The sequence below is a fragment of the Triturus cristatus genome, chromosome 1_2 (assembly GCF_964204655.1).
Source record: "Triturus cristatus chromosome 1_2, aTriCri1.1, whole genome shotgun sequence".
NCBI classification, from domain to species: Eukaryota; Metazoa; Chordata; class Amphibia; order Caudata; family Salamandridae; genus Triturus; species Triturus cristatus.
The window spans coordinates 22,777,672-22,791,325 of NC_140580.1; the positions used below are offsets into that span (position 1 = coordinate 22,777,672).

Here is a 13,654-nt window from a genome sequence, read left to right on the forward strand (position 1 = left end):
ATAAGGAATTCATGGGCAAATAATTCAAAGGTATTTTGGGCTTTCTTGAAAATCTGACACTGATTGGCCCTCCCGGACCTTCATGGGACACCCCTGGATCAAGATGTGGAATATGAAATACCAAGCACATAAGGGCATGCCCAGTAATATTAAAAGCTTCACATAGAATCGGACTATTCTGCAGCAGTTAGCCACCAAACATTAATCCTGGTGCAATGAAGAAGTGTGATGTATGAACTGTCTGTAAACTATGGGGTTCTCTACTTGAGCAATGAATTCAAGTGAATAGGACCTGTTACAACGCAAACTTTTACAATGCATGCCTTTACAACGTGGTTTTTACATCGCAACATCCATTACAACGCATTATTTTACAACGCATGCCATCACATCGCATTTTTAGGAACTACACTTACATTGCATACCATTACAACGCATACCATTACAATGCATAATACTTTAAGGACAACAGTAGTGTAAGTGTTGGATAGTGTAGGGGTAAAAATTACTATTTCCCATTACTTACCTTATAATGCATTGCAGTGACATGCGTTGTAATGGCATGCGTTGTAGTGACGTGGTGTAATGGCTGCATTGTAATGGCATGTGATGTAAAGGATGTTGCATTGTAATGACTGCATTGTAAAGGTAGTGCGTTGTAATGACTGCTTTGTAATGGTTGTTTCCTAATTCAAGTTGGTTGGGGCAGAGCGCAATGTTCACACCATCTGAATCCTCACCTTGTTATCACACACACAGCAGAACTCCCCAAGCTGGCAACTTCTAGTAGACGTCTGAGCCTCTGAACAAGGCTTTTCACACCAGAAAACGAGACCGCTTTTGTTCCAGCTCAAATGGGCTGCCCACAGATAGGAAGCCTATTGCTGACCAGGGCACACTGTGTCGGCTGTGTATGCTTCTGTACTCTCCTGCTCGCTGCAACAAACACTCCAAAGGCATTGGTGAGACTGGCCTAGAAACATTAAGCATTGCTCAGAACTGGCAGCAAAGTCCTAGCAGGTGTAATACATTGGGATTGACTGCTATTTCTCCCCACTAATTAGGAGACGTACGCATCAACTCCAAAGCACAGTACATGAAAAACAATATATATCGGACTACAGTTTACTCTTCCCTACTAAAACTGTATGAAAACTAAGGCCAGATGCATGCCACCAGCCAGCCCTTCGAAAGAAGAAGTTGCAAAAAATTAGCAGCGCCCTCAGCTTTAAAATGGTGGCCCTGCTTTTGTTTTTTTTCTACGCTGCTCGCCAAAAACAATTGTTACTACCTTCTACGCTAGAGTCCAACAAAAGCACGCCCGCCCGCCATTTTAAAGCTGACACATTTTTTTGAATGTATTTAGTTTTGTAACAATGATAGCAGCTACGGTTGAACTTTAAATGGTAAAGCTAAAAGTGCGGCGTACCTTGATTGATACAAAAGAAAATAAATGGAAAGAAATGCGGTGTTTGCCCAATTTTTCTGTTCTATTTACTTTTGAAGCAAAGGCGGCATGCCATGTTTTAACTTAAGATGTTTCAAGCTACAGCCTTTGTTTTTCTATTTATTTACTTTTTATAGTAATGGCAGCACTTTGCGCTGTAACTTGAAACGTTTAAAGATAAAGCACAATGTGCTGCAATGGCTATAAAAGTAAATAAATGGAAAAAAAACATGGCGTCCACACCTATTTATTTACTTTTGTAGCAATCGCGGCACACTGCCTTTATCTTTAAACATGTGGAGCTAAAGCATGGTGTGCCGCAAATGCAAATAAAATAAATAGTCAAATAAAAGCATTAATGTGATAGTAAAGCATCCTTTAAATGACCTTCTTTGCCGCATCACTGATACCAGAAGCAGGATACCAGGGCGGGTTGCAGAAGCCAGACAGCATCTTGTGCCTGCGTCAACAATCCATTAATTAACTTAATAGTGCACACTAACTATTACTGAAAGCTAGTGAGTAATGACAGATGTAAGAGGGGCTGTCCTCTTGGGAGGTAACCACAGAAGATAGGGAGGTACTAAGGCAGGACTACTAAGCCAATTCACAAATCAAAAGCCACCATTTACAAAGGACAGTAATAGGAACCAATTGAAAAGATGGGTGGGGCTTTAAGTCCATACCTGAATACAGCATGTCTCGAAGAGACCACCTGAGTGCCGCCTAGCCGAGACCTAAAAATGGTGACCTCGCTTGTTTTCATTCTGAGTCTTTAATTTAAATGGTCTTTTCTGTATATTGGTAGCTTCTGATCTATTTTCCGATGAAAATATTGAAAGAAAGACATTTTCATAGCAGCCTATCTTTATGTATTTTTGGAGGTGAAAGTTAAAATGGAATTTAAATCATAGTTCCTTTTGAACTCCGACAGTTGGCGGGAGTAATGTTTTGAAAACCATTCTGCTCCTTCAGAAATCTTTGACTTTTAAAAGTATTTTTCTATAAATTATTCTAATGTAAATACATGAAAATGAGTTCTATTTTACTAGAATACCTTTAGGATCTGAAAATGTGTTCTAATTGATATTTGATAATTTTTTCTATATTTAGTGCGTCACATTCACAGTGGTCTTTTTATGTAGATATTGTTCCACATTACCAACATGATGTTCTCTGGGATGCTGATGGACCACCTCAATATAGCAATGAATATCCTCTGTTGGATAGGGAAAACAGCCCTCCCTTATCATGCTATGAGTATGTAAGTAAGAAAGTTAATTATTTATTGTATGCTGTTGAATAGTACTCTGTATTCACATGTTTTTTAGGGAAAAACCTTGATATGCATTCCAGAATTTAGCTTTAGGTAAGCATTGTGAAGACAAACGTCCTAGAGCAACAGTTCTATTTGAGCTGCAGTTGCTTAATACCAACACTGGTCTGTACTGATGGGGTTTTTATCCAGCAACTCGTCTCGCATCACATTTTCATGCATTTCATTGTCGCCCTCCCTGAATTTGCAAAGCAAATTAATATATTTCAATATTGGGCAATGGAAAGGCAGACTATCATTCTTGAAATCCCTCATAAGATACCTGCAATTTATATTGGCCCTGCATGTTTTTATTACTCTAACATGAAATTTGATTAAATTTACCCGAGGTCAAGGGTTACCAGGTTTTGGAAGGGGAAATGGAGACGAACCTCTGAAACAAGAGTTAGAAAATATAGTGCCAGATGTGGGATTTGCAAATTGCGCTCAATTGCAAGTTGCAATATGTGAGTCGCAAAATGCCATGTACAACAGTATCTGGGACACTGTTTGCGATTCCCAATGGGGTCGCAAATTGCATGCCTCATGAATATTTTCCCCTGCATTTGCAAAGGGGTAGGAGTCCCCTGGGAACCCCTTCCAATTGCGAGTGCATTGTCACCCTCTTGAAGAGGGCGGTAAATTGCGACTAAAATTGTGGTGGCAAAACATTCCTACATGGGGTAGACAGTTGCTATTAGGAGGGGACGCCCTATGAAACATGAAAAAGTTATTCCTCTCTGATCAGGAATTCCAACCTAAGAGTGTATTAAGGAATTCTAAATGCTAGCCTATGAGAGGGGTAGGCCTCACAGTAGTGGAAAATTAATTTGGATGTTTGTCACTACCAGGACATGTAAAGGTTAGACACACGTCCTGCTTTTTATTTGCATGGCACCCTGCCCTTATGGTTACTTGGGGCATACCTTAAGCGTGACTTGTATGTAATAAAGAGGGGGGGGCCTTAAGGCTTGGCAAGTAGTTTAACTATCATGATGAAGGTGCAATAAACTGCACACACAGGCCCTGCAGTGGCAGGCCTGAAATGGGTTTGAATGGTTACTGATGTGGGTGACACAACCAGTACTCCAGGCCCACTGGTAGAATTTGACTTACAGGCTCTGGGTATGTTATACCACTTTTCAAGCGACTTGTTAGTAAATCAAATATGCCAATCAGGTATTTACTAATATCATTTTAACGGAAGAAGCACATGCACTTTTGCACTGATTTAACAATGGTAAAGAGCCCTAAGGCCAAGAAAAATAACAAAGGAAGTAAACAGCAAGTACTTTTTCCCCACTGTGTGTTGGCCTATTTATCGTGGCATTCTGGAAGAATCCCGACTTCCAGGGGAAAGGTAGATGGGGTATTATTTTAGCGACTTGACTTTCTGAACCTTCTGTAGGTAGAATACAGATACTGTAGTTTTGAAAGAGCTTTTACAGGGGAAGAGATGAGTGACTGCTTAAAGACTGGGCAGTTGAATTCCTTGTTTTGAGGACAGTGGCTCACATGCTCAACTTATGGCAAAAGCTTTAGATTGTCAGAATAGCAAAAGTGCAAAGCAGAGAGATTCCAGTGAAAAATGTTTGAGCATGTTGGAGCACTGCTTTCACTTGTCAGGATGCTTATACTAATTCAATTCTCAGTGTCCCTCTAACTGTCTAGGTCCTTCTTAAAAGTGGCCTCCTAATTCCAGTAAGGTGCTCATTGGAAGTTTCAAACCTCATTGGCAATGATATCTACAGTAATTTAAGTATCTAATTTCTCTCACCCTGCGATTTCAGCTGCTAAAAAAACAAAATGTCATATTGAAATACTAGTGAAGAGGAGGAAAAAAGTGGGAAATTGGATGGATAATTGCATATTGCCCCAGTAATTCCTCCTTTTTAGGTCTCGCTGAGCCCAGCGCATGCGGTGGTTCGGAGAGACATTTTGTATGTGAGTTTTTTAAGTGCTGCTGGCTGACCTAGCGCTTGCGTGCACGTGAGCATGCGCTAGGCCAGCCAGCAGCACACATGAACGCCTTTCTGTGTCATCGCGATCACTTTCGCAGCGATCGTAGTCGCGATGACTTGAGCACAGCAGTCAATTACCCTAATGAAGATGCGTTCTGTTTTCACTTTTTTATGAACGAAAGAGCTTGGCGTTCTCATTAGACGTGATTAGGAGGCGCTGCACTAAAAGGGCGTGCACATGTCGGCGCTCCTCAAAATGCACGTTTACACGAGGGAATTTAAGTGCAGGGCTCCTAAATAAATTTATCGCGAGGCTCTTGCGCTTAAAACAACCTCCTTGGGGTCATCAGGGCCCAGTCAGATAAGGGCTGCACTGCGCGAACATATATGGATTGAAAACTTTTTCATTGAAAGGGAATAAACCTGTCTTTTTTTTTTTTTTTTTTTTTTTTTTTTTTTTTTTTTTTTTTTTTTTTGATGCGCATTTAGACTTGTATTAGTCATTTTGGGCAACCTGGTTTCAGGCAGAGTGCTGCAACTTAAGTTTTTGGGCGACCAGTTTGCTTTTTACTTTAATCGTAAGCATGAATCTTTCAATGACTTGCCAATAATTATTTTATTCCAATTTTATACACAGTAAGTTAACTATCATTTCCCAAATGTTTATAAAAACACACAATGAAATCTAACTTTTTTGATAGTATGTTTTAATTTTCGTACATAAAACAAACTGTTTCAGCAAATAATCCCTGTGCTGTTTAACGTGGGTTTCGTAACAGAATATTCTATTGCATTGTGTTGAAACGTGCCTTAAAAATATGAATTTTCTCAAATACCTACTTCAGTTCTGTGGTATTTACATTATAACATGCATACAGTTCTACACGTCTCGCAAAAAGTTAACCACAGGGTTGAGTTTGGGCTTTGATCAAATTGTTGCAGAATTAAAGTCTAAATGCAACTTCGCTGCTGAGTCGTTTTTCCCAGCTACACGAGGCGCTATAGTTACATGGTCAGTGACTGGCTACCGCCCTCCCCCTATGACCACACCACCCCCGGACACAGCACATAGACGTGGTATCTTTGGAAGGCGGGAGGTCGCGAGACCCCCCGGCCGTATTTATTAAGTACAAAACAATAAATTTTTAAATTTGCATGATAAACAGTTATACAAAAATCAGCAGGACATTAGATACATTATTGTCAACAGGTGTGAGTGACTATCCTTAACAAAGACTCTAATACAGGTTGTTTCCTAACCGAGTCTAACATCCTCCTCTGCATTTTTGTATACTAACATTTCTGGGCCATATGGCAAGGTCGCTAACCGGTGTCAGGTCCTACTAGTTGCGCTTCCCCTACAGGTGTGTGCATGCGCAGCCGGGCCCGGTAATTACCCGGTCCACGCCCTGAACTTCATTTACCCACTAAAGGAGGGCCCTTACTCTGCGCCATCCGGTGACGTCATGAGTATGCGTGCGCGGGGTGGCTACCAGCCTAAGGAAAGCGTGACTCCCCAACCCGCGCCCCTTTGAAGCAGCAGTTACCTTGCCCCTGAAGTTCTAGGAGGGGCCAATGGCCCCTCCCCCTGGGCGGGCACCTCCGTAGGATGATGCCCGCCCCCTCAGACCTTCAAATAGTTGCTCACCGGTCATGACCTTACCGCATGCCCCATACCTAATAAATACGACGACCTATGGGAGAAAATTCTAAAGGACAACTACACTGACTAAAATCACACATCATGTATAACACCATAAAGCTGCAAGGGAAGGAAAGGCCTAAACACAACTGCACCAGTTACACATAATACAGTATCATTCACTACCTTGGGAGAAAAAGGCCTAAGAGAAAGCATAATCAAGAACATAACTTCACAATACAATATTGCTCGCTACAATGGGAGAAAAAGTCCTAAAAGAAAACCTCATCAGAAACTAACATTTCCTAACAGTTTACCGCGCCCAATGTCCGCTAGTCGGACTAGCAACGCATCAACCACGTACTCCAGGGATGGTGGGTGGGGAAAATTTAACGCCCTGAACGCCGGGGCACGTCCGTTGTGGGGGAGCGTCCAGGCAACAAGGGGGTCACCTGGGCGCTCCCCACCTCTTTATCCCCCCCAGTGGCCCGCCCCCCCCTCCCCTCCGACCCGGATGTCGATTAACGACATCCGGGTCGCGTAAGCAGCCAATCGGTGGTAGGGCGCGCCCCAGTGGACACGCCCCCACCACCGAGAAGTTCGGGGGAGGTCGCCGCACTGCCATGCAGGCGTGGGGGCCCAGAGCCCCCCCTTTCCACATGGTCAGTGACTGGCTACCGCCCTCCCCCTATGACCACACCACCCCCGGACACGGCACATAGACGTGGTATCTTTGGAAGGCGGGAGGTCGCGAGACCCCCCGGCCGTATTTATTAAGTACAAAACAATAAATTTTTAAATTTGCATGATAAACAGTTATACAAAAATCAGCAGGACATTAGATACATTATTGTCAACAGGTGTGAGTGACTATCCTTAACAAAGACTCTAATACAGGTTGTTTCCTAACCGAGTCTAACATCCTCCTCTGCATTTTTGTATACTAACATTTCTGGGCCATATGGCAAGGTCGCTAACCGGTGTCGGGTCCTACTAGTTGCGCTTCCCCTACAGGTGTGCGCATGCGCAGCCGGGCCCGGTAATTACCCGGTCCACGCCCTGAACTTCATTTACCCACTAAAGGAGGGCCCTTACTCTGCGCCATCCGGTGACGTCATGAGTATGCGTGCGCGGGGTGGCTACCAGCCTAAGGAAAGCGTGACTCCCCAACCCGCGCCCCTTTGAAGCAGCAGTTACCTTGCCCCTGAAGTTCTAGGAGGGGCCAATGGCCCCTCCCCCTGGGCGGGCACCTCCGTAGGATGATGCCCGCCCCCTCAGACCTTCAAATAGTTGCTCACCGGTCATGACCTTACCGCCACAGGCCAGCATTGTTAACCGACGATCTGGCCTCCCCCTCTACCTAGACCTAAACCAGGAGCGCGCTTATTTTGCAAATCCCTCCAACCAGGCCCAGACATTATTAGACCACAAGACGTTCGCCGCCTCCGTCAAGCGCACCCCGTCCCTCAAGTAAAAATGCTCGCCCCAGATACACCCATGTGGAATCGTCTGCAACTGGGGGGTCCGAAATAATTTGTCCAACTGTGTGTTGACCCTCCGCACTGAGTGATTCAACGCCCTGACCGAGACCCCCCCCTCGCCACTGCCACCGAGGGATAAGTTGAGACCAAACTACTGTGGAACCCTGGCCACCCACCCCGCAGTGGAAATGATCTCCTCAATCAGCACGCGCCTCCCCAATTTTTTTTGCCAAATCATTCTCCCCCAGGTGAAGTATCACCACTGACGGGGGGGGCCGCTGCTGAGCTAAGAGTCCCTGGAAAAAATTCCGAAACTGGCTGAGACATAAACCCCCCCTCCCGAAAAATGATATATCAAACCCCTTTTGCGCTGCACTCGTCCTACGGTCTCCTGAACGAAAAAACATGTTCCGCACGCCTAACATAAGAGTGGCCCACAATCCAAGTCACCAATTTCTTGTGTCCGCCGTGCTGTGCCGATGTCAGTCGTTGGCGCCCGGTGACGAGTTCCTCCCCTGCGTGACAGGTTCGAGAAACTGCAAAAAACCAGAAACATACCAAGCGTGAGCACCATCCTGTCACAACATGTCAATTCGTACATAACTCTTGTAACGTTCAGACGACCATCTCCCCAGTGTCTTCACATTCTCCACTGAGAGACCCCTCGCCACTGCCTCAGTTAATAATACTAATAATAATGCAGCATTTTGTAGAGCGCGAACAGCTACCTCACAAGGAGGTGTCCCGGCGCTAAAGACCGCTGGGGAACCCGTCCTGGCTTTCCCTGTGAGACGGTCCCTTTCTGGGTGTCTCCAAGGTGAAACCAGGCATCCCCGGCGCCTGTGGGGGGCCGTTGCAGAGATGAGGCAAGCTTAATGCCCAGAGTTGCCGAGTGTGTTCCTGGTTAGAGTAGGTACCGAGGCGAGAATTATCGAGTCCGTTTTGACCCTGGTCCCCGACCCTGCCGCGTCGGGAATTGAACCCTGGTCCCTGGCCGAATCTCTGCTTACAGGTCTGCCGCCTCTAACCAGTGAGCCACACCTCTCCACTCAGTTGCTGCCCCAATCCTAAAAAAGAGTGGGTGCCGAATTCCCTTGGATCAAACCCTGCCAGACTTACCGTTAGCTCCAAGACTCGCCTAAACTGGTACCTAGTCAATGGTGTACCATCGGCGTGACACAGCAGTGTGTCCCCCGCCGTGCACTCGCGCTGCCTGCAGAAAGCCTCCACGTGAGAAACCGGGCAGCAGGGGTTGGCCCGTGCCCGGTGGAGCACTATGGTGTGACCCCGAGAGTCCTGATCGGTTTTCGATCTCTGAATTGTTATTCTCATAACGTCCTCCCTGATCTCCACACCGGCCCACCGTAGTCCGCCCACTCTATCAGCTTTTGACCCAGCAACTAACTCCCCAACCCTCAAAGCCCCATAGAAGGCCAGGGAAAATGCCGCCTTGAACAAGATAACCTCCCACTGGGAGCTACAAACACTGTGCAGCGCCCCCAATAAGGCTGTCAGCCGTGCCAGTCCAATGGGCCTTCTCCTATCGCCCCGGTAACCCTGTAAACGGCGCCAACCCCTCAAGGCCTTGCGCACCAGAAAGGTGTTAGTGGGATCTCGCATACCCTTACCCTGCGCAAAGAAGGAGACCGCCGCCTTATGTCTGTTCGAAGTCGCCACTGAGCGCCCTTCCCTGTGCATCGATTCTAGGTAAGCTGCAAAGCTGTCCTCCTGAGCCCACCTAGTCTCCCAATCCTGCCCCAAAAAAAAAAAAAAAAAAAAAAAAGCCCGGTAAGGCAAAAACGCCCCTTCGTAAGCTGTCTTGGTCCTGGGGGCTAAGCTAGCAACCACGAGGTCCTGTAATCTGGGGCACCAATCGTAAGCAGCCAATCGGTGGTAGGGCGCGCCCCAGTGGACACGCCCCCACCACCGAGAAGTTCGGGGGAGGTCGCCGCACTGCCATGCAGGCGTGGGGGCCCAGAGCCCCCCCCTTTCCATTCTAGTAATGGATTGAAGCATACTCCATTCATGTGACCAATCAATCACAAACCTACAGCCCAGACTCACTTCTGGAAGTACTACAGTCAAATGAGTTTTGCCACAATCAATTAAGATGCATATCAAACACGGAGACGAGGAAAAGAAGGTAGGGCTGCCAGAAATACATCACACGCAGGGATCGGCGCCAACAGAAAGTGAACTGTAACTCTAACACACAGACACGTGAAACACACAGACAGACAGTGAACAGCAGCCACGGAAGAATACGCTGTTCGTAACACGGACACACATATACTCACTTACACACAAACATGGAAGCCAAATGACGCTCAATCCAAATCTTATGCACAGATGCTGACAAATACAGAGGTGAAAATTCACAAGGAATCACACTGGCCAACACGCACACAGACAATAAAAAAGGCACGCGGGCGCAAACACGCAGAACACCTAGTCAAAACATAAAAAAAATGCATCGAACTAAGAAAATACATGTTACTAGGTACACAGCCCAACACAAATGCGTAGAAAAGGCAGAGGTACAAACACACAGAGACCAACAAACACACACAGGTTATATACAGTGCCACAGAACGAGCATCGCATCAAACGCACATTCCATCGACCAACCAATAATACAGAACCGGTATGCGCACACAGCCCATTAAACACACGCGTCCATACACAGACAACCAAATACACATACAAGGAACACGTGCATCAGAACCCAGATCCACACCGACCCTTGGAACTGCGCGCAGAGAGGCCCTCGCACTCTGAGACCCGCATTACACGCGGGTGACTGGCCTTTTATTGGCCCCTCCAAAGGCTGCGCGATGATTTTAATTACGAGATCTTTCATCTCACCGAATCACAAATGCTAAGTACCTTTTCACGCCAAGCCACAATGCTCGTGCTAGGGGAGCGCGCGTAGGCGCCTGCATTGTGTGCGCATTATGGCCCCCATTCTTTCTTCTATTGGTTTCCCACACCATCTGTCCTTCGCTCACCCTGCCTGCACCCCGACAGACTGCCTGACTTTCCCAAGCGTCTGAGTCCCTCTGTCTGTCTCTTCCTCTCTGTGTGATTGAAGTCTTTCTTTCTTCATTCCTTCTTTCTTTCTTTCTTTTTCTTTCATTCCTTCTTTCATTCTACATTCCTTCTTCTTTCTTTCTTCTTTCTTTCTTCATTCCTTTCTCCATTCCTTCTTTCCCTCCGTCTTCCTTTCTTTATATAACCATTTATCTCGTTACTTAACTTTCAACCTAAATTCTTTCTGCATTTTTCTTTCTCACTCTCCCTTTTCTTTAATTGTCACGTAGACTTTATTTCTTAATTTCGTTTTGTTTGTGCCTGTTCGCATTATGCAGCTTCTCACTCGCCCCACCAAAAAGCCATAAAGATTCAGTGTAGCTATGAGGGAAGGGCAGAGGACTCCCTTTTGCCTCTGTACTCAAGAACTCAACTTTGCGCACGATTTGCGCTGTTTTCCCTGAAAGTGCGCAGTTTGCCGTCCCCCCGCCTGGCCTCAAGCGGCCTCTCCCTCTGTGTACTTCATACACAGGTAAAGAGCGGGACAGCACTCTAGGCAGCCCTGTTGCGAGCTTGGGATGCCTTATGCTGCTTTCCCGCCTTTCCACGTAAATTCCACACCATATCTGAGAAGCATATGCAAACAAAAGGGCATAAAAACACCCAACAGTGGAGCCCTCTATAGACCAGCACCTAATTTGCTATCCCTTGTATATTTGTATCCCTATATGGTTGCTAGGGGTGTGTGTGCACACTGAAACGCACCCACTGTTGCAATGCAAATCCCCAAGGGGGACCTAACAGTTTCAAAACACAAGCACAGGTGCACCACACATCAAAAGAACAGGGAAAGCAATAATATAATCATTTCCCACATCAAGATTATTCAAAAAATAATTCATTTTTATTCATAGATTGTAATCATTATCATTTCTTTTTGAAACACAGAATTGTAAGTACAATTTGGTCTTGACAGCACAGCCGACGCATTTCGTCCTAGAAGCGGACTTCTTCAGGGCTGTTTAAACAAAAACACATAAATATACTTAAAAATACACAAAGTCTATATGTAACCCTAGACATTACATACTGCAAATTCCATAGATACAAATGTTTATAATTTTCTTACATCAATGTCATCTTATTTCCTTATCTACATCTAACATATACAGCGCTATATTGTTGTTCTTGATGGTCATTGATGTCTATATCCCAAGATTTGGGAATGAGTAACAGAGATCATGCATGGACATAGTACAGAGGTAGAGAAAGAGACATATTCAGCAAAAACCCAAATGGCTACCTTAATGGATTCTTAGAAAAGTGAATGGTAAACAACAAATACCGAAGACAAAAGGGGTAAAGACAGGAGAATTAACCGAACTATAAGCCAAATATTAGCAATCATGAAAAGAAAAGATAGAAAAGAAGAAAAAACTCTCAAGCGGGCTTGAAGGTCCCGGGCATCTCTGCACCGGGGCCATATATCACCAGTAACCCCAAAGTTGCATAGTGACACTAAAAGTAACAGATTCATAAAATCTCACATTCTATTTATTCAAAGGTCCATAGGGGTTAAATAGTACCCACCATGTAAGGGATGCAAGAATTAATCAATCCCATTCAGCATAAGTGGATGCAGTGCCAGAGCCGTAGAGTCTGTAAAAGTTTTCCCTTCGTTTTTTAAAAAAGATTGAGATTATCTATAAATCAAAGAATAACAGAGAAAGTCAACGTTTAAAAAACACCATTCAAAGGGACTACCCTATGATATTAGGCAGTCAGTGCCAGCCTATAGATTTGTTACTTGCATTAAAGCGTGAAATTCTATAGCATCACCATATTTTCCATGGCTGACCAAGTCACGTCATTTTTGATATTTTCTTGTTTTGAAAGACCGAGAGATAAGTCTTCACAGTCTGCGATAGGAGATAAGAGATTTATGACATGATGTGTTCTCATAAGATAATTATGACTGTGATATTAAAAACGTCCCTTAACGATAATCTTTTATGATATAACTTGAACCAATGAAAGTTCCAAGCAATCATTATATACTCGCCCTCTGATAAATGCCTTACATAAAAAGCTTCTCATCCTTGCTTAGAGCCCGGTGGGCAAGACTCCTAACTGTAGTGACAGTAATCTAATTAAGAAACCAATAGGGTACCTGGCTGTAGTTCAACAACAAATATCACTGTCCTATATTTTAGCTCTCGTAACCAGTATACCCCTAATATTTTCTGGGAAATAGAGAATAGGGGGCTATGCCTGTATGATACCCTTTCCCATGGTTGGTAGTACTAAGTACTCCTATTAGTAAAAGAGTCCCAAAAGAACATACAATAACGAGTTAATATCTAATGCCATACTTGTCCTTACTGGCAGAATTAAATTGGAATCTGGTTATTATGCGCATCCCTTAAGATACAAACAAAGAGGTCAGGAAGGTGAGCAAATCCCATACCTCCCTAGATCCTACTTATAAGGTCGAGTTCAATTCCTGTGTTAACAGTAGCAGTCCCAAGATAGAACTTACCAGAATGCAGCTGTGATGGACGTCCAACAAATCCGGTAATAACGGCAGGCGCGTAGTGAAGAAATGACGGGCAAGCACAACCCGAAGGAAATTCCTATGTTTAAATATACGCGGTAATAGGCGTTTAAACAAGGAACACCTGTAGCCCTTCATGAAACGCAGCGTGAAAATCTCCAACAATCGCGTGAGAAGCATTCTAAAATGGAGCGGCCATCTTAGAATGGTGTAGTAACCCGATC

The 13,654-nt window shown here is 44.8% G+C and overlaps 1 protein-coding gene across 1 annotated transcript in view; it reads left to right on the forward strand.

Annotated features, from left to right (window-relative positions):
- LOC146866668 (transcription factor Spi-C-like) overlaps window positions 1–13,654 on the forward strand; it is a 107,449-nt gene that overhangs the window by 55,689 nt on the left and 38,106 nt on the right. Inside the window, exon 3 of the mRNA XM_085600179.1 lies at window positions 2,593–2,711. Within this exon, the coding sequence (XP_085456305.1) occupies window positions 2,593–2,711 (119 nt within the window). The remainder of the gene's footprint in view (window positions 1–2,592; window positions 2,712–13,654) is intronic.